The sequence below is a fragment of the Pisolithus orientalis genome (assembly GCF_024613125.1).
Source record: "Pisolithus orientalis strain OTSU chromosome Unknown F5J12scaffold_29, whole genome shotgun sequence".
Classification (NCBI taxonomy): domain Eukaryota; kingdom Fungi; phylum Basidiomycota; class Agaricomycetes; order Boletales; family Pisolithaceae; genus Pisolithus; species Pisolithus orientalis.
In genome coordinates this window covers 357,100-377,907 of record NW_026260810.1, presented here as the reverse complement: position 1 = coordinate 377,907, position 20,808 = coordinate 357,100, and the positions used below count along the sequence as shown (strand labels likewise).

General features: G+C 48.4%; 2 protein-coding genes across 2 annotated transcripts; one reads left to right on the top strand and one right to left on the bottom strand.

Annotated features, from left to right (window-relative positions):
- Positions 1 to 385: 385 nt before the first annotated feature.
- Positions 386 to 8,881, top strand: F5J12DRAFT_724747 (uncharacterized protein; the record flags this gene model as incomplete). The annotated part of the gene is made up of 37 exons (XM_051741562.1): positions 386 to 497; positions 549 to 741; positions 799 to 993; positions 1,048 to 1,252; positions 1,297 to 1,478; positions 1,534 to 1,797; positions 1,945 to 2,694; positions 2,742 to 2,969; positions 3,021 to 3,231; positions 3,293 to 3,486; positions 3,536 to 4,391; positions 4,438 to 4,606; positions 4,662 to 4,735; positions 4,789 to 4,923; positions 4,975 to 5,012; positions 5,062 to 5,154; positions 5,203 to 5,335; positions 5,386 to 5,410; positions 5,461 to 5,561; positions 5,607 to 6,115; positions 6,172 to 6,250; positions 6,300 to 6,356; positions 6,408 to 6,481; positions 6,530 to 6,658; positions 6,723 to 6,840; positions 6,903 to 6,912; positions 6,960 to 7,068; positions 7,131 to 7,168; positions 7,222 to 7,536; positions 7,590 to 7,638; positions 7,686 to 7,702; positions 7,753 to 7,927; positions 7,977 to 7,994; positions 8,048 to 8,398; positions 8,456 to 8,545; positions 8,595 to 8,760; positions 8,810 to 8,881. 37 exons carry the CDS (start codon positions 386 to 388, stop codon positions 8,879 to 8,881), a joined length of 6,534 nt encoding a protein of 2,177 aa, XP_051597438.1.
- Positions 8,882 to 10,161: 1,280 nt separating this feature from the next.
- Positions 10,162 to 20,723, bottom strand: F5J12DRAFT_784806 (uncharacterized protein; the record flags this gene model as incomplete). Its single annotated transcript, XM_051743105.1, has 45 exons — positions 10,162 to 10,288; positions 10,327 to 10,430; positions 10,456 to 10,585; positions 10,676 to 10,733; positions 10,785 to 10,974; positions 11,014 to 11,130; positions 11,221 to 11,300; positions 11,517 to 11,594; positions 11,632 to 11,687; positions 11,737 to 11,792; positions 11,856 to 12,063; positions 12,264 to 12,614; positions 12,664 to 12,681; positions 13,041 to 13,089; positions 13,133 to 13,232; positions 13,315 to 13,463; positions 13,554 to 13,582; positions 13,609 to 13,717; positions 13,767 to 13,776; positions 13,837 to 13,954; positions 14,176 to 14,249; positions 14,307 to 14,363; positions 14,410 to 14,488; positions 14,619 to 14,845; positions 14,885 to 15,061; positions 15,156 to 15,256; positions 15,307 to 15,331; positions 15,380 to 15,512; positions 15,562 to 15,654; positions 15,710 to 15,747; positions 15,798 to 15,869; positions 15,980 to 16,053; positions 16,108 to 17,177; positions 17,232 to 17,425; positions 17,493 to 17,703; positions 17,760 to 17,996; positions 18,046 to 18,301; positions 18,328 to 18,711; positions 18,769 to 18,824; positions 18,881 to 19,135; positions 19,192 to 19,376; positions 19,424 to 19,628; positions 19,762 to 19,872; positions 19,933 to 20,288; positions 20,337 to 20,723. The coding sequence occupies 45 exons, from the start codon at positions 20,721 to 20,723 to the stop codon at positions 10,162 to 10,164; spliced, it is 7,194 nt and encodes a 2,397-aa protein (XP_051597437.1).
- Positions 20,724 to 20,808: the final 85 nt, after the last annotated feature.

Sequence of the window (20,808 nt, the reverse complement as noted above, 5' to 3'; positions counted from 1 at the left end):
CCATGGATGGTAGTGAAGAAATACACGTGTACAGACTTCGAGACGAAGGAAAGACAAAGGCGGATGGTGTGTAAATGCCATACCCAGACTGACCCAAACGACCTCGTCATTGCTCACTGCTGCTTCTATAGAATCTCTTTACGACAACACGCCTACTGGGGAATCTAGGGACTCTAGTCTCGAGAGTGATTCTGTGTCGACCGTATCGATGACCACTCCGGCCGCATACAAGCGCATTATGACCGGCCCTCCTTCAAGCGATTCATCGGAGGAGAGCTTGTACGAGTCAGCAGTTGATCAGGATGCAAATTCGAGAGCAGCGATGAATGACGACGTGAGTGGATTCCCTTTATCTACCGGCGGCTATCAATAAGTTGATACGTAGATGGGCGTCGACGCTCCTCTCCATACACCTGACCATTTTGATCTGGCCTCCTCTGTCAAAGGGTTGTACAGGATCCTTGATCTGATTGCTGAACAAGGCAGCGGTGGGCTAGGTAACATTTTTTGCTTCTTGTCACCCTCCCCAGCGCTTATGCTTCCCTCAGTCGACAAGATCATCATCTCTCAAAACTCGTTGGAAACTTTCATCAATCTCGTTTCTCCCGGCGCATATGCGTCTATGACAAAGGTTAATTTCAAAGCGTTGGATCATTATATCGTAAAACCCGTCGGCGTGTATGGAAGCAAAGAAGAGATCGTGCGATTTTTTTCGGAGCTTCGGGTGGTTGATGACGCTTTGTATGTTGTTTTCCCAATGCAGACTATGCACCCTTTTTGACTCTGCCTTCGTTTTAGGGCTGCACAGCTACTCGCGGACCCAAACATTTCTGGACCTACGAAGCCCACACTTCGATCAGGTCTGTACGTTCTTCGACCAACAGAACCATATGGTCAAACGGAACAAATCTTTGTCGTATACTGGCCTCAGGAAAACACGTGGAATAACTCTGCACCCTCCCAAGTCCGCCGAAACCGTGTGACTTTCATGAGGTTTGTTTACATCACAGGAAGCTGACTCTTCGTCCGTATGCTCACGATTCATAGATACCTCACAAAGATGTGTGACCAGGTGGTTGCGTTAATTTCTTCCGTGCACGCACAGACTATTGTCTGGAATGACGGAGATAAGGATGACAACGATGCCAGGGACGAAGATTGCGAAGGGCATAGGATCATTAAATGTGTCGTGGACAGAACGACAGAACAGGAAGAATCTGTGCAAGTACGAGAAGGCTTTAAGGTAATTTTTGTCATGCATCTTCACAGTCTGGTACTCAAGGGCTTGTGGAAAAGGTTGCATCCGGGCTCATCACCTATGCTAGCTCGGTATCAGAGGCATCCGCAGAGCAAGGACTGAAGCCGTTTTTGCTCTTTGGAGAGACTGCTCAAGGTCTCATGACCGCACAGCACCAGGCAGCTAGGCGTGTAGCCGAGCCTTTCAAGGCGCGGTCCCTCACGCCTCTACAATTAGGAAGGTCACCTGTAAGTTCTCCGTTCGACTATGCCAACAGCGGTCCTTGACACCAACAGTCGATCGTCCTTCAGCACGTCCGATTCTCTTTGCCTCAGTGAATCCCTGGATGATCAAGCATTGGGTATCCTTGTCCGCGGCGGCCTGAAGAAACGTTTTCCTGACGAGTGTACCAAATGGACACAAGAGTTGGACACCGTTGGAGCCCATTGCAAGAGAATGAGAACGGACGAATTTGGAAAAATGAGGGCTACTTTCGACAAAGAAGAAGAAAACTTAACCTTGGCAATCTACGACGCCGTCATGGATATAGTCTTGAACTTGTATCCGTAAGCTTTCCTAATCTCGACTATCACTGCATTCATTCACTACCGGCTTGATGTAGCTTCCTCGATCGAGCATCATTCCCCCATCCCAGAGTGCATCAAGCAACCACACCAAGTGAGTTCAACACTCGTAAACGTGATAAGTATTATCTTACCATATCTTTCAGTGTCCTTCCAGGAAATTGCTACGCTTTATCCCAAAGTGGATGAAGTTTTTCAGCTAAACATCAAACCGGTGGAAACAATCTCAAGCTCCAAGTTCGGAGAAATCAAGGATCGATTGTGCCTATTAGTTGAATTTATTTCTCGTGTGGGTGAAATCAGTAAAACTCATCGTCATGCGATCGCGAAAGCGGCTACGAAAGAGGGATATAAAGCAGCCCAATATGCTATGAGGGACGCCTTTAAAAACTCAAGTACCGCCTATACCACGCAGCTCTCCGATAACCACTCTGCACTGCTCATCTATAATCCAACAGAAGACGTGTTTCCTCTCATGGGACGTGCGGTTAGCTACGTTACCTCAGTCTTCTCTAACCCAAGGGAAGACAAAACTGCCATCGCAGACCGTGTTCTTCGGGAAGCTCTTGGAAAAGCAAACAATATCTCGGACAGCCAGTTCTTAAAGGAGATTGTCAACGCAGAAGTGATCCAGGAGGAACCGGAGTTGAAACGTTTGGTCGAAGAAGCAACCCTGCAGGTGCAGTCATCCTTGGCAACCACGATACCCCATGTTGTGAAGAAACTTGTCGGGTTAGTCAGACAGGTCCAGGAGGAGACGATGAAGGAAAGCATCAAAGTCCATACTGAGAGCCGAGAGGAACAAGCGAAGCGCGAGCTTAGATTGCAGTTAATCCGTCATGTCAATGATGTGACGCGCCAAACCCAGCAGCGGTAAGTTCTAAGGCTTTCCAGTGTCTACTTGGATGACCGTCCACCAGACACACCCTCTCCATTGAATCGGTTGAGAGTAAATCGTATTACTCGTCACAATGCAAAGTCTCGGGTGTTCGAGAGACCCGAGAGGAACCCATGACATGTTTTACAGTTCATACCATGAGCCTCACGGAGCAAGACAAACATAATTTGCAACTGGACGTATCCATCATTCCTTCTCCCCGCTTTCACTCCGAGTATAAATTTAGGTTAGCCCAGGACTATACCGTCTTGTTCGTATCATTCCGTCTCTTCGGATTGCTGTATGATTGACCCATTGCCAGGCGTGCGCAGTTACTTGAAGGGGAGAAGTTACTGCTTATTGTCTTGGATCGTGTTGGCAATTTGATGGTTTATCTTGATCGCCTAACGGCCATCGATGCAGCCATCGGGCGAAGGCACGGAAAAAGTTTGAACCGCGAGAAGATTGGACAAGATTTTGTGCTGGCGTTCGACGAGTCCAAGCGGATGTTGAGCATCGTCTCTTCCGACAAGGTACGTAGGTCGTCTACTTCGAGTTTGATAGTATGTCTCATACCCGATCATTTACCTGTAGCTATTGCTGCACATCTTCGTGTACGACGACACCCGAGGTTTCCAGGCGGTAGGAAGTTCTATCGACTTGAACTCATGGTACAACAAAGGGACATCCATCCGTCACTCATGCTTTGTCAGTGGCAGTGAAGAGCTCCTGCTAGTAGACTCTCTAGCCCAGGCTAGGATATACTCTCTAGTTACGATGCAGTTTCGGTCAGTGGAATGTGGTCCTCTGCGAGCAGACGCTCATTGCTTTTTACAGACCCGCTACTCTTAACCTCCACCACGTCCCTTCGAATGTATATTCTGCACCAGATGGATCGTGTCTGCTGGTTTCCCATGAGCACGGAGGAGGTCATGCACTGACTGCGTATCACTGGGATTCTTTTGGATCGACGGAGGGCATCGAGCTCAACATGCCTGGCCTCCCAGTTGGCGAACCGTTTGTGGTCACATCACTGATCACCAGGACTGCCGCTCAGCTTTTGTGGCTCGACTTTTCCACTCGTCGATGCCAATCCTATGCTCTGGACATTACTCGTCGGGTTACCGAGTTCATGTTCCGAGAGAAGGTTGGTCGCAGCGAGTCCAAACGAGCAGAAAATACAACAGCACACAATTGCCTGTTAGATTGTCACTCGGAAGTCTGGACTCGTTTCCCAGTCCTCGCTGCGGTACAGCGGGAGACTGTATCCTCTGCCAGTCTTAGGAGCCAGAGAAGTCTGGTCTTCATTACTGACCGTGACTTCCAAATGTTTGCACAACATTTCTCTGACATGATCCACACTTTTGAGCGCACGAGTAAGAAACCTACTGGCGATGTCCTCAAATCTATTAAGGTGTCGGCTGCCGCCTTTTCTGTCTTTGTGCAAGAGTTATGCAGCACCGTTCCGTGGAACGTCTCGCAATATAGGGCAGGCGAATGGATTGTCGATTTCCTGTGTTTGATTCCAATTCACATTGCGTTGACAAAAGAAAATCGCTTTGTCCCACTCCAAGATGGTGCATATTCCACGGAGTTGGAAAGATCGCTCTTGGGTGCCGAGGTGAATCGCATCGTAGACAGTATCTCCTTTGGGTGGTACGAGTCGCTCTTTCAGTCTTACATGGCAACCAAGGTAGTGCTTATTCGATAATGCCCCGATCCTGCTTACAACCTGACAGCCCGTTCGAGTGGTGTCTTCCATGGGAGAGCAATCCGTTGGAAAGAGTTATGCTCTCAATCATTTCGTGGACACCTCTTTTGCGGGATCGGCAATGCGTACGACTGAGGGTGTCTGGATGTCTGTCACGCCAACCGAGAAGGAGCTTATCGTAGCCCTAGATTTCGAGGGTTTGTGGACTGATATTCATTCGTTGTACTTTTCTTGGTACCCATCTCTTTTCAGGCGTTCACAGTATCGAACGGTCGGCTCAGGAAGACACGCTACTCGTCCTTTTTAACACTGCAATCTCGAATCTTGTAAGCGTGATCCCGCAGAAATGAAATAACAAACAAGAATGACATCTCTCTAGGTCCTTTTCCGCAACAACTTTGCACTCAGTCGTGATATTGCAGGGTTGTTCCAATCCTTCCAGTCTAGTGCTACTGTTCTGGACCCTGCAGCCAACCCCTCGCTATTCCAATCGACTTTAGTCATCATTATTAAGGTACAGCACGCTGGCAACACCTGCGTTTCAATACCTGATCATCGCTTTTAGGACGTCGTTGAGGCGGATAGGTCGGAAATAGCTAGAGAGTCAGTTTTCTTCGCAGTTATGGAATTGCCGCGATTCACAAATCACCAGATTCACTCTGAAGTTCCAACGAATCGTGCAAGACGAACAAGAAGCAAACTTCATCACTCGACTTCATGCAGGAAAACTGACGATCATTCCCTGGTGCGCGTTACAAACAGACTTTTTGGGACGCAGTCTTATTCCTCACAGGCCTGTCATCGAATCGAAGGAATTCTACAAACTATTTCCAACGCTAAAGCGGAGTTTGGACGAGCAAGTCGTAACGCATCATGCCGCAGGCGAATTCCTTCACAAGATGAAAGTGTTGATGGCGAAGCTCAAGGTTCGTACAACTACTTGCAGTGTGTCTTGGTTTAATCAATACTGCATTAGGCCAATGATTGGGGGGCAATGTCGCGTGCGTTCTTGTATGTACTGGTCGACTTGGTACCACTAACTTTCTTCCAGAGACTATGGCATCTCATCGAGCGCAACTCTTGACATCGTTGCTTCCGAACGCATTGGCTTTTGGCTTCCAGGAAGTCCATCCTGAGCCAGAGCCGCTGAAGGTAGCCCCTACCCTCCTCTATCTTGCAAGATTTAATTTCCCTTAGAACCTTGACACTGATATGCCTGTGGAGCTACCTGACACTGAATCACATTTATTCCTCACAGTTGGAATGGCCCCGCAGTCAGAGACTCGTGAGCAAGCATTAGCGAACCTTCAGGGTTCCTGGGAACGTTATGGCGATCGTCAACGCATTTCTGATTCAGAGTGGGTGGAGGCCCTGTCCCAATACCTCGAGGGTATCGTCAATCTACGAACCAATCATGTGCAAGGATGGCTTTCGCAGAATTTCAGACGTTTCCAGACAGGCCACGCAAGCATGGAGGATCTTCGGCGCAATTTTGAAGGCGCCGCTGTCGATCTGAAAAGCAATGTACAGCTTTGCAAGTTGCAATGCGTACAATGTCAACTGTTGTGCATCCAGAGCCGCTTCCACGATGGCCCCCATACTTGTCAAACCGATCACCTGTGCATTCACGAATGCGATTTTTGTCGAGAGACTGGTGGTAAGCTCCGAGAGTGTGGCATGGCTGCTGGACACGCAGGGAACCATATGTAAGCATTTACTTTCACGTAATTATCTCATTGGTGCATATCCAGTCCGTACACAGATGTGTTGTCAATGCTCACCTGTGTGGCAAATCGTGCAAATCCGACGGCAATTTCGGATGCCTTCACGATTGTATTAAAGTAAGGCGCTCTCGTCATACCACTGTAACTTGCAGCTCAGGTATCGTAGGTTATCGGTCACGATGATGAACATCTGTGCGCTGCCTTAGTGCACGCTTGCGGAAAGGTGAAACCCTCGCTTTGGTTGTTGCGCATATGTTGATTTCGCGTCTCACAGCCATGTAGCTTGTCTGATCTTAAACTTGCTGATGGATCTGATTATTCGTGCCCCGGTTTCTGCCGCATTCCAAGGTGGGTCCGCTCAGGGCCCTTGGATTCCGGAAATTAACAGACCAACAGCGATGTTGATCATCTTCAACATGAATGCGAAGCTCGTCTCTGCTCGGTCACCTGTCAGCTCTGCAAGCGGCTATGTTCTGATCAAGATCATATGCATGGTTTGAAAGATGAGGCGGTTCACCTTTGCGGGTGGGTTGACAGTGACATCTTTCAACGATTGACAGAGGGCTGACGCAACCCCATCTCCGAACAGACAAGAGCATCTCTGCACAGTTATGTGTTCTGCGCAGGGCATATGTGAGATCGAAACTGCACCACATTCGATCGAAGCAACTTTTACGGGTAGGCACGAATCTTTCCAATATACGAAGGTAGGCAACTTAACAAGTGGAGTTAAAGCTTTGCTAACTCACCGACGACCTACTTATGTCAGTACTCGCAAGGTCAGTTGTGCAGTCGTACCGAAATCCACCGAACTCACACGGTACAGTGGCAAAGCGTCTGAAGTGTGCCAAGCTAATCCCTCCCGGTGAAATTGAACACGAGGGTTCTCATAATCACAGTCTTGATCAAAAAGTCATTCACTTTTGCGAGGCCAGGTCGGTCTTGTGATGGTCGTTCTCCGAATTCTTGTTCCAATTATTCTTGCTCAATTTGGCAGATGTGAAAATTGCGGGTATTTCTGTACGTTGCCGCTTGGTATGATCAGTTTACACCCGTCTCCCTGCCACTCCCTAACAGGTGGTGCACAGGCCATCCTCAGCAAGAGCATGAAACGCGCCACGGCTCTATGTCTCGCACACGATGGACCATAGACGGACCTGACGATGCTGCAATTCTGGAAATTGAAGGGAGAAGGTTCTCCACCGACGACGAGGGCGCTCCGATGATGTGCAACCTTGTGTGCCAAGCAATAGGTCGTCATGTGCATATTGACTATTGTCGCTCTGATAAGGAAGCAACCTGCCATGGCAATGACGAGATTCAGCACATCACAAAACACTTGCGACCTCACCCTGCACGGCCAAAGGACTACGTTACTCACAATTTGTTCTGGAAAAGAAGTGGTAAGTACGTGTACTGAAGCCGCGTTACAAATGTTGATGCCAATGCTTTCAAGGATTCAAGGATCCGTACTCGAAAGAAGAACAAGCAGTATTTGCAAAATGGTAGGGTGTTCAAGTAGTCGAGTAGCATCGAATGCTGATTTCCGCAGTGATGCTATGTGCAGCGGTAAGCTAAGCGGTATGGAGTTCAGGACCCCTCTCATGACCGGGAAACAGGCCCAGAACACGCAGGCGACGCTGGGAATCTTGCTCAACCTTCCTATTGCACATTGCCGATGTTCCATCCACTAACAGGTCTGAATGCTGTAGCACCGGCTGCGGGATACATATCTAATGATGGGCATCATTTTGCTTGTCGTAACCCTGCCGTTATGCAGCAAGCATTTCACGTGTAAGTATCTACATAGTTCTTGCATAGCCCGAACTGACTGGTTCGCAAGGATATTTGTTGCGGACCGGTGGGAGTGGCACTCGCGCCTCAACTTCACCCTCACTCTAACACTCGTTTCAGGTCTAGTTCTATGTCGCGCAATGATCGACGGCCATTGCCGAACACCCCTGCCTCAGCCAGAATCTGCGCTCGTTCAGCCAACAGATTTGGCGCAGTTCTCTCTTCATTGTATAGTTTCTGGTCAGCACGCGCAGCCGCCATCAGATCAAATGACAGTGCAGCTCGCAGAGACGCCTATAGTATTATCCTGTTCGACAATGGTGCCCTGACTGTCATCGAAAACGATTTGACAAGGAATCCAGACCAACTTCTCGATATGTTGTTGCCTTATCAGACAAAAGTGGGAACCAACTTCACGGCAGCGGTTATCGCTGCTCAAGGTATCATGGAGCGAAATTGGAATACTGAGAGGTAAAGGAGCAGTGCTCGGCCCGACTCCAACTAACCTACGGATGTGTCGCTTCTCAGGTCTCCTGTCATTATCTTTCTTTCGGATGGAGAGAGTCACATCGCAGACCAGACTATGCAAGATTTGTGCCGGTCATCCGTTAGGCTTGGGTACGAGTTCAAGTTATTTCTTCCGGTCATTCCTAATGACACCTTGCAGCAAGGCCGTGTCCTTCCATGCCGTGTCATTTGGACCAGATAAATCCTCGAAGCACCTACGCAGAATGGCAGAAATAGCGATAGACGTTCAGAACAAGGCTCCGAAAGACCCACTTGTACAGGCCACTGCTACAGTCATGTCGTCGTACAACCAAGCTCTGGACTCGGTACATGGTTTCATCATTGCCAGGTGCTTTACGCTGACAAATTCTTTAGGTTCAACTTGCAGAGACCTTCCTCGGAATTGCAGAGTCGCTGAGGAAGCCCAGAGGGGCGTTAATGCATTGAGTTATTCCGCGGCCGACGGAACCCTTCGCGATGAAGCTTCTGTTCTCTATGACTTGATGGAAGGGAAGAAGTGAGGTTGGGTGTAATGATCAAAGGGTATGTATGTATAGAAGAGAAGACACGTCGAAGAGAAAGGTTGGGTGTATGGACAGCGTTTTGCCAAAAATTTTCAGAACCAGCTGTTATGTAAAATACCTGAAGTTGTATGTACTCCCATCGAACTGCTCTATTGTCACTACTGGCCTCATTCCTTGATATTCCATTGGCCTTGCTTTGGTTCACCTTTGTAACTGCTTTATATTAACGTTGTAAAGCTATGCAAAGCTATATCCATGTATAAGGCTGGACTTGATGCATCATTCCAAACGCGATGCCGTACTTCTCGAAGGCGTCCTCACAGGCACGCATATGAACGCTCGCAGCTATTGTCAAGCCGACAAAATCCCATCATTTAGCGTGCGAACAAAGAAAAGAATTAACACTCTGAAATGGAATTTTCATACGGAAGGGGACCCACGTATCTGTTGCGACGTGTATAGTCATCCATCGTGAAGCCCCATCTCCAACACTCCCGGCGTCCTCGGTACTTGTTGTTTTCGATTCTCCCATGATGGTAACGAATCGCCAGATATCACATGGTGGCAGTAAATCGCATGTATAGTATAGTTGCACCCACCTTGGAGTGACGACACTCACCTATTCTTTCGCAGTAGCCCTGGGAGGTTTCTGGTAGTCAATGAGCAGCTTGGGGACACCCTCTCTAGTCCAAGCATCGGGATTTGAGTGCCGTGGGTGATAGCAGATTCCAAAGTGAGGACTATGGTCAGCAAACTAATGGCGTACGAGTCATAACTTATATGTTACCACTGTGAAACCACCAAATGAAGTGACACCTTTCTATGTCTTTGGTAACCACCTCGTGAATACCGCGAATATCCACGAGGAATCGGGGCAAACTCCTGCAAGAGTTGTATGTGTTTTCGTCGCAGAAGGGAACTTTCTGTCATACACTTCCTATAGTCATACGCTTTTCAGAAGACACCTTTGAGAGAAAGACTTCTAGCCGAACAACAGTCCTCTATCTACATTGAGCAACTCTTCATCTGGCATTCAAAGATGTGCTGTGAACTACTATCCCACAGTTCCATTCATTGAGATTGAGTCTTGATTGAAACCACAAGGCGCATTCCATAGGGATCACAGGTCGGAATCAAACGGAAGACGTTGGAAATAGTTGGGGTGCGTGGAAGAAATAGCATCAACAATTTATGCATTCCAGTTTAGATTCGTGCGCCATTCATACTCCCTGATGGGCTGGTAACAAATAGGTATTCTTGTGATGAATTACGGGGCACCTTGGACGACGGAACCAGGGCGAGCTGCATGCCGATCGTTCCGTATCCATTTCTGCAAAGCATCCTGGGTTGTCACGTCCGTCGGCATACTCGGTAAGCACGAAATCTCGCTTCTCAAAGTTGACGATGCCCAAGACGCAGACTTGTGCCCAATGCACGTCTTGTACCATAGCACCTTGATGGGTTGAATGAAACTGTGTATCACATGTATAATGTTACTTGGTTGAATGTCAGCTTGATATCGATGCGAGTGTCACTTGTCGCAGAGGCAGTGCCCATCGAGTCAGGGGGAGGGCCATACCGCTCGAAGATAACCAAAGAAAGTTGGAGACGCAGGGGGTCTCGCACGCTTTCAGTGAGAAGATGCATGATAAACTTCAAGAATGCAGGAAATGGCTCAGGGAGGAGCCCGAAAACTCAGAGGTGATGAGAAACATACCGTGATACAAGTAGTTGCGTGTTACCCTGCAGGAATGGAACCACCGATATAGCGAGGACTACAGAAAGTGGTTGAGTGTAAGATGCCGATGAGTAATATACCAACTGACTATCGTCTGTTACCCACTCGACTAGTGCAAGGGTTTTCCCTGCTGCAGCCGCTGCTTCGAGAGTCCGTGCCGCAACTTCGCTTTTTTCCACCATGTCAATGATCATGCATCCATCGGCATGTTCAAGTTCGAAAGCACAGGTGGCCAGTCGCTCATGAAGTGGGAAGAAGTACTTGGCTCTGCCGTAGGCCTATCTGATTCATTCTGGAATACTTGAGTTAGGACTAACCACGCCGAAACTGTGGCCGCCACGCATCAGTTCAAGGGTTATTGCAAGGATGAGCTGAGTGAGATGAACCATTGACCATCCGCGCATTGACTGCGACTTTTTCAAGGGGAAGGTACGCTAAAGTTGATTGTTCGGGAGGCTGATAAACTATACCAGCGTGGGCGAGGGACACGCTAGATAAGACGACGCGGGAGGCCTCGAAACTACGATAGGTTGCAAGCAGTTCGACTCAGCTTCCCACTGGGAAGTCATGCATTTCAATTTCAACCTCGTATGGAGATCGAAGCCTTAATAGATGCAGCATTCATGAAGTACGCTGGACATGAACAACCTCATTGGTGAAGGGTAGAGTAGAGGCGCATTGGCAGCCACATTCTAGTGAGTGCGACCCCTGGAATTCTGGAAGAGGAGCACGAGCAGGCGGTGGAGACTCATCGAGTCATGACCTGACTTCCGGGTTAAAGTTGTTGGTGTCCAATTCGGGCTACTGAATTGCGCCTTACATAATACGACATTATGCATGGACGTGGACGTCACGTGATGCCAGCTAATATCCATGCGCGTTCCGTTCTCTGCCACGCCTGTGCCCAGTAGTACCAGTCTGGTCACCAGACTAACTCCCGTATTGGGCCACTGCATTTAAGTACACCTGGAAAGTGACTACATCCTGCATGCTATGAAAACAAACATCAAGTACGGCGATTATTCAGTTGCATCAATGACCCTCTCGGTTTCCGCAATGACTCCGCAATCCCGAGGAATGTCTCAGCGAGCTGTACCTAGTTTATGGTTAGGATAGATCAATAAGACGTAAACATCAGCGATATAAGCGAAGAGCGTACGGTATCTAGCGCGTCGGTGTACGAGGACATTACTGTCACAGAGGCAGGCGCGAGTGGATCCCTGGGTGCATTGTTCTGAGTGTCTTGGGCAATTTGCACCATTCTACGCAAGGAAGTCGACGACGTGATTTGTCGACGGTTCACATTACTTGAACCTACACTTTGGCTATCTCGGCCAAACGAAACAGCATGAAAAGAGACAGCTTTCCTGCAAGATGTTCATAAAAATGACGAAACCAGACAAGAAAGTAGATTCCAGTACCCAAGACGAACAGAAGTACGACACAAGTCTTGCATAGTCTGGTCTGCAATCTGGCACTCGCCGTCGGAAAGAAAGATGATGACGGGAGATCTGAAAAGTCACCATCCATAAGCGAGTCTACAAGTACCCCCAGATTACGCATTCACCTCTCTGTGCTCCAGTGTCTCTCCATGACACTCGCAGCACTAGTTATCGCTGCAGTAAAATTGGTCCCACCGTTCGCCGCATGAGGTAAGACGACATCAAGCAATTGATTGGCGTCACTCGTGAAGTCGTTTTCGATAATAGGCGTGACATGGCTATTGAACAGAATAACACTATACGCGTCTCTGCGAGCTGTGCTAGCACTTGATCCAATTGCAGCTGAACGAGCAGACCAGAAGCCGTAGAGCGAGGATAGCACCGCACCGAATCTGTTGTTTGAGCGCGCAGAAATTTTTCCAGATGCTGGGGTGTTTGGCAATGGCTTTTTATCCTGGGAGGCCATAGAGCCAGACCTGGATGGGATTAACCGTACTGCGGCAGAACACTAATCGTAGCTCTCACCGGTCCGCAATGAATATGCTGAGGAATGAGAAGCTAGTTAGTTGGCCCAACTAGAGAAACAGAATCGTTGGCGTACACATGGTATGCATGTTGCATCACAACAGGATTTCGACAAGTAAAGTGGTGACCGTCACTGGATACATGCCCAATAGCAGGTGCAGCTCCGTGCGGATCCGAGAGTTGATGGAACATTGCCAGTGTACAGTACGATGGTTGAGGAAGCGTCCCAGCATCGCCAGCATGTTCCGGGCCTGCTTCATGATCACCAGATATGCCCAGAGCGTGAAAATCGATGGGACACACCACTGCACATAGCATCACTGTCGAAATTGCGTGTCACTTTACTTGATATATGCGATACAACAAAGGGAACCTACCATTTAGCGAAATTGGCTTGCTCTTCCTTAGAATAAGGGTCTTTGAAACCTTGTAAAAGATTTCAGATTATCCATTTTCTTCGGTTACTTACAGGGGTTATACGCACCGCTCTTTTTCCAGAATAGACTGTGAGTGATGTAATCCTTGGGACGGTCAGGATCGGGTAGTAGACGCTTCGCAATGTGCTCAATCTCGTCGCGTCCAGTGCAAGCAGCTGGGTCATCAGCGCGACAGTAATCGATATGCACGTGGCGACCCTATCGCCTGACACACAAGATTGCACATCATAGGAGCACCCTCGTCATCAGTGGAAAATTTTCGGCCTTCGACTTCGAGGGCAGCAGCGTCATCAGATTCATCCACAATCCACCGCGTGCTAGACATGGAACCGTGGCGTGTCTCATGTTCTTGTTGAGGATGGCCTTTCCATCCAATTTGGTTATTGAATCCGCATGTCAACATGGACACTCATACCAAGCGGTAGTATGCAGAAGTAACCACAATTGTCGCACCTGGGGAGCCGTTCGGGTCATCGACACCCCTTTTCGGCAAACAAAAGCAACTGACTTATTTTGGCAGAAATGAACAACTTTCTTATCAAGACTGTGATTGTGTGCACCGACGTGCTTTATTTGGCCAGGTGGGATTGACTTGGCACATTTGAGCCGTTTGGCAACTGTCGCATGTCAGAGCAATACAATATTGCGCAAAGAAACCAAATGAACCTTGAGAGTACTAGAGGACCGGTCCATCAGCGCTAGTCCCTCCATACGCGAAACGGATAATAACAGTTACCTTCGTATATTGAAAGGTTTCATGTCTGCCTGTGAAAGTAGCCTCGATGGAATATGGTGCAGTCTCGATCTCACATATCCCGGGGACAGAGCAGTCGACAGAGCAAAGATGTTCCTCGCTGTATCATCATTAAAGTGACTTAATACAGGACTTCGGCCGACCCACCCGCAGAGGTGAATTGCTCCTTCCTCTAACCCATGCATATGATCGTGATGAGAACAAAGCCGCTTGCACAGTTGACACGTAATAGAGCAGAGGCGCGCTTCACAACGATGACGGGCATGAGCGATGTCGCTAGAAGGGCATAAGCCTCCGCATTCGTCCCTCAAGCTGCCTTACCTTGGTACGCGACAGGTCCCAGGGCATGCATATGTCGACCCGTCAATGAGCTTGATCCCAGACAAATCACAAGGCTAAGTGATATGTCCAAACTGAGAAACGGGAATAATAGACGGCAGCAAAGCGTTCACCTCTCCACACCCATGGACTAGAGCAGCACATAAATGTTCGTCCGGGTGATCGGTGACCTGCGAGAGATGAATGAGGGGTTGAGTTGCGGTAAAGGGTACTTACTTTGGTGCACTGATGGAGACAACCAAATTTGCCCGCGAACTTGCAAGGTTTCCCACACAGGTGAGCATTCACGACGCAACTATGTGTTGATGGTAAGATACCAACCACGGACAAAGGTTAATGTCATCTTACATATGCTTTCCTGCGTGACCACCACTACCACCGGTAAAAACGGTAAGCATGAAGTCAGTTTGCCATGAAGAACTCACATCATAGAGCATGCTCTGTTCTCGCCAGTGCCTTCCTTGCAGAAATCACATTGGTGGATGCAGGCGTGATCGGTGCGGCAGTTGTGTGGGCCATCGTGCAAGCGACTCTGAATGCACAGCAATTGGCAACTCGCGCATTGCAATCTGCAGAGTTGAACGTTGCTCCTCAGATCGACTGAAGCATTCTCAAATGTTCTTCGTAACTCCTCGATGCTAGCATGTCCCGTCTGGAAACGGGACAGGTTTTGTGTCAGCCATTCACGCACATGGTCGATACGCAAGTTGACGATCTGTTCAAGATATTGGGAAAGACCATCTGCCCATTCAGGATCCGAAAGGTGCTGACGCATTTCGTTCCGATCCCAGGATTTGCGCAAGACCTTAAGGACTTGCTCGCGAGTCTCTGATTGTGAAAACCCTCCGACCCCAAGGAACAGTCTCGACTGTGTATCCGGAAATTGGATAGGAGTATCAGTGTCGATGATCTATATTGGCTGCTTAATTAGACGTTCCAGGTGTCGCATATAGATTAGTTACCTTCAGAGGCTCTGGCTCAGGAGCGACCTCTTGCAGACCATATATCAATGCATTCGGAAGCAATGACAGCAAAAGCTGGGCTCGATGGGATGCCATGGTTTCTGTGAAGAGCTTATGAGAGTTGCACACGAGCACCAAGGGCAAGACATACGAGACATAGCTCCCCAATCATTGGCCTAATACCATTTTAACAAGGAAATGACCACTGGTACCTGAATGCGTACCTTAAGTTTCGCCATCAGCGTTTTCATCTTGTGGAGGAATTCGCCTGCGGCGGGGTGCGTAACTGGTTGCTGATCCAGGCATCTTTTCAACTTAGTGAATAGCTTATAGAATTCTTTGGATTCAATGACAGGCCTGCCGAGAAATGAGCATGCGCAGCCACATGGTCCCAATACAGACGCACCAAGGAATGATGTTTAATCGACCTGCATGCAGACGAGTGATGAAGTTCGCCTCTTGTTCGTCCTGAACAATCTTCTCGAACTTCAGAGAGAACCTTTTCATTCAATAGATGAACCGATCAAGGAAAGGCTTGCACAGAGCTGACTTACTCTCTGCCTATTTCTACTTTGTCCGCCTCAACGACATCCTGAGAATGAATTTCAGTTTTTGACATGTCCACTTGACCGGACCGCATACCTTGATGATGATTACTAAAGTTGACTGGAATAACGAAGGGTTTTCTGCCGGATCTAGAACAGTAGCGCTAGACTGGAAGGATTGGAACAACCCTGTAATATCGCGACTTAGTGCAAAATTGTTACGAAACAAGACCTGCAGAGGTGTTAGCTATGTTCCCATTCTCGTAGCAACACGCTCACTAAATTTGAGATAGCAGTGTTGAATAATACAAGTAGCGTGTCTTCTTGCGCTGATCGTTCGATACTATGAACACCTAAACGAAAACAATCTGCACAATTGCGAGCGGACGTGATTTGAATTGACAAACCTTCGAAGTCTAGAGCTACGATTAGCTCTTTCTCTGTTGGGGTGACTGACATCCAAACGCCCTCCGTCGTACGCATCGCGGAGCCAGCAAATGAAGTATCCACGAGGTGGTTCAGAGCATAACTCTTTCCAACAGATTGTTCTCCCATGGACGACACCACTCTGACAGGCTGGTCTTTGTTAGTTAGAAACATTGTATGAGACAAGGAAGCTACCTTCGTTGCCATGTAAGACTGAAAGAGCGACTCATACCATCCGAAAGAAATATTGTCTACGATGCGGTTAATGCCTGCTCCCAGTAATTCCCTCTCCAAGCTTGGTGAATATACACCGTCTTTTAGAGGGATGAAGCGATTGTCCTTGGTCACCGCTATGTGGATCGGAATCAAACACAAGAAATCAACGATCCATTCGCCCGCCCGATACTGTGAGACGTTCCATGTAGCACCATCGCATAACTCCTGTGCAAAGACGTCGAATGAGGCAGCGGACACCTTCACCGATTTGAGGGCATTTCCAGTAGGTTTCTTTGCCGTGCGTTCGAAAGAGTGAATCATCTGAGAGAAATGAGGAGCGAACATGTCAAAGCTACGATCCGTAACAAACACGAGGCTTTTCTGGCCTCTGAGACTGGCAGAGGATATAGTCTCTCGTGGCACTGCTGCGCATACAGGAAAGCGAGTCCACACCTCTGAGTGACAGTCGATGAGGCAGTTATGAGCGGTTTCGTGTGCTCTCTCTGATGTAGAATTGCGGTTGACCCGCTCACGGAACATGAATTCGGTATGCCGTCGAGTAATGTCGAGCGCATACGACTGGCAGCAGCGAGTGGATAAATCGAGCTTCAGCAAATGAACCGCTGTGCGTTTGATAAGCGAGGTGACTACGAGGGGTTCGCCAACAGGAAGATCGGGAATGTTGAGTGATATGCCCTCCGTGGAACCGAAAGAACTCCAGTGGTAAGCGGTTACTGCTAGCTCAGACTCATGGGGTTGAAGAACCAATACGCAGGACCCATCGGGTGTGCAATGCACGCCGGTTGGGACTTGAGGTAGGCTAAGAACCGCAGGTCTATTGACATTTGGTATGCAGGATAAAACTCAACAAGTATGAGGCTTGACTCACCGGAATTGCATGGTTACCAATGAGAACACTCTAGCCTGGGCTTGAGAGTCCACCAGTAGTATTTCTTCGCTACCACATATAAAGCAGGCGTGACGGATGCGCACTCCTTCGCCATACCAAGGACCCAAGTTAATGGCGCTCCCCTGGGCTTGAAATCCTCGCACGTCACCGTATACAAATACATGCAATAGAAGCTGCGATACATGGTTTCATCGATCATCCTTGTTTCAGGCATTGTGAATGGAATGAGAATCTGCAAACCTTGTCTGACGAAACAACAGCCAACATCCGCTTTGACTCGTCGAAGGCGATATGGAAATCCTGGCCAATCTTTTCCCGTTTCAGGGCCTTACAATGCCCACGCTGTATGGCACCGTGCATGGCGGTGAGAGTTTCAAGATACACAAATATGTTCCCAACCCGGTCCGCGACAATTAAGAGCAGCCTCTCTCTTTCAAGAAGCTGCGCACGTCTACGGACCATGCATTCAGATCAGGAAGAGCAGAAAATCCAAGGCGTAGGGCCTACAAGATTGTATGCCCAAGAGGTAACTCGAATGGATGCTGAAACCTGAAGCGAGGTGAAGGGATACTGGAGGGATCTAATTGCAGGTTGTGCTTGTCCTCCTCCGTCACATTCATGGGATGGACCGTGTAACACGTCACTGGATCTTCCTGGGATTCTCGCAGGCCCCAGAGCCTGTATGTTTTAGGAATCGCCCAAGCCTTCTTTTCTTCTTCAACGGAATCAATTCGCAAAGTGTGCCTATAAGAGTTTGACGATGTCGAAGAATGGATTAAAATTCTGGCCTCACCTGCACTGTACTTGAGCGGACGAGTTATTGACGTGCTGGATCAATTGTAATCTATACTTGTATCGCTCTTGATCCTCTTGGCTAGAGCACTCGGCCTTGATTTTCGCACGGCAGCCTACCTCCTGGATCCCTTTGAATGACGAAACAATTTTCATGACGACACGGGGGATGGTGTATTCAAAGTATGACTTCGCTTTCTGTCTTGCTTTTTCAACAAGTTCCGTACTAACTGTTCCCTCTCCTGGACTTTCTTTTTCTTCGCGACGATCTGAAAGAACTCACTATCTGTGACCTTTAGCGCCGCCTCGTGGGCTTCTTTGAGGACACTATCTATAGAATGAGTGTTGGTCTGCGGGGCCAAACCGCTGTTCATCAACTTGTCACAGTAGTCAAGGATCATCTTGAGTTTGCTTGCTGAACCCATAGACAAAGATTTAGCCACTTTCTCTGCCTCTCGAAATCCACCAATGAAGGTTGCACGCAAGATTGGGTCCCGCACGCCACTGCCTAGACCTTTTGTTCGGGATGCCAACTCTACAAGAAGGCACAACCGATCCTTCGTAGCCCGGAACTCGCGATCCGAAATTACATGGCAATCTTGAATGTTGCGCTGAAAAACCCTGCTTGCATCCGGATAGGTATCGGTGATTTGCGAAAATGAAACCACTACAAACACATAATGAACATTTTCTGAAATATGGAACGTATACCAATGAACCATACCTGGTGGATCCTCAGTACCGGAGCCTGTATACTGGAATGCTTGCTTGTCGATGAACCTTGACAACGTAAGAATGAATCATGATGCCGCCCTAAGATAAACGTCATTACTTACGGGTATAGTGCCACCACATCATCAATAACAGCATTGTATGCAGCACTACTCAGGCTTTCGGTTACTTTAACCAACTCGTCTTTAGCTTTCCGGAACCTATCATCGAAGATCTTCTTATAACGTTCCTGAATTGCTGTAGACTGGTGTTCCCAGTTCACACATTCCTGAGGACAGCGCTTTCGAAGGCCAACATCAACCAGTATCCGAAGCCCTTTGTCATCGAGGGTTTCACTGATATCTAAGCTATCGGATATTCTGCATGGCGGACAAGCACATGAGGTGAGATGCTGAGGTATGGTAAATACACGTACAAGTAGTCTTCCAGTTGAATGGCATTGAAGGAGCGACCCTTGAGCGTTTCGATAACACGTTTAGGGGGATGATGTTGCACAGTCACAAAGCCCTGCGCCGCCTCTCCCAAAAGCAGAAAGGGTTTTACGGAGCACTGCTCTCCACACTCGGATGGCTCTGTCTGGGATATATGTTCCGAAGTTATCTAAAAAACTTAACTCGAGTGGGCTTGACTCAAAACGCGAAATTCACCTTGAATCCTTCACGAACTTGCACCGACTCTTCCTGCTCGGTTGTCCTTTGCACGACACACCTGATGATTCGGTCATTTTCGTCATCCTCGTCGACACAATCGTCATCGTCATCGCCATTGTCACCGATCTCGCTCCACACCATTCTTCGAGCGTGTTCTGACGACACCAATGCGACAATCTGATCACACATTCGTGTGAGGTACCTGCACAAAATGTCAAGTACTTGAGGGTACGTAAACAACGTATGACTACCTCATAAATGCCACCCGATTGCGGCGAACTTGCGATAGTGCTGAGTCGTTCCACGTATTTTGCTCTGGCCAGTAGATGACATACATTTGTTCGGATCCGTTAGGCTCAGCAGCGCTTGAACGAAGGATGTACAACCCCGAGCGAAGTGTCGGATGGGCTTCGGTAGTACTCGATTCAGATAGTAGGTGAGTAGCTCTACAAAGTGGAATCTGTCATGAAATGCCGCTGGCACAACCAAGATCAGGTACAACTTACATAGTATCATCGACGGCATGAAGCCTCAAGAGGAAACGGACTATCTCTTCCTTACTGCCGTAAATGCCTACAGGTTTGATGGTGGATTGGTCCAACATTTTGAAATTGACCTTCGTCATGGACAGGTAGGCGCCTGGACTAATAGTATTGATGAATGTTTTAAGCGAGTTTTGAGATATAATGATCTTATCCACTTGAGAAAGCGTAAGCGTAAGCCCCATCATGGCGGGAAAGACCATACCGAGCCCACCGCTTCCCTGTTCGGTAACTAGATCCAGGATCCTATATAATCCTGGAATGGATTGTTCCAGATCTTTATTGTCGAATGGGTCGACAGAGGGTTCATCAGTACTCATCTGGTGAACACCTCAATGGCAATACGACAACAGCGAGAGTTGACACACCTCATGATCCTTCGCTAAGTTAGGAGTATCCGAGTGCGCTGACTCGTACAAACTCTCTTCACTAGCAGCATCATCCACATCGTCCGGGATACTCGGATCACTCTGATTGTTACTCGCTGCCGTAGACGACTGCGTTTGCAACTGAGAACTAGAAGGCATCTGGATATGGTGTTCGAGCGGCGGTGCATCTGTTTCTGTGCTGGAATCAGACCAATCTCCGTCCAATTCGATGTCTAGAGGTGGCAGATCAGCGACGGACGGCCCCTCGATCAAGGTCAAAATACCATCAGCTCTTCCATTTTCTTCGTCCAGAAGTGCTTGATCGGGAGATCGTCCGTTGTCAGTGTTACTAAATAGATTTGGTGGCCTGAATGAAGAATCGTCCATAGTGGAGGAAAGGTAGAGGGTGAACCGAAGGGTGAAAGTCCAAGGCTCCCTCAGTTAAAAGCGGTAGGGGAAGATAAGGATAGGG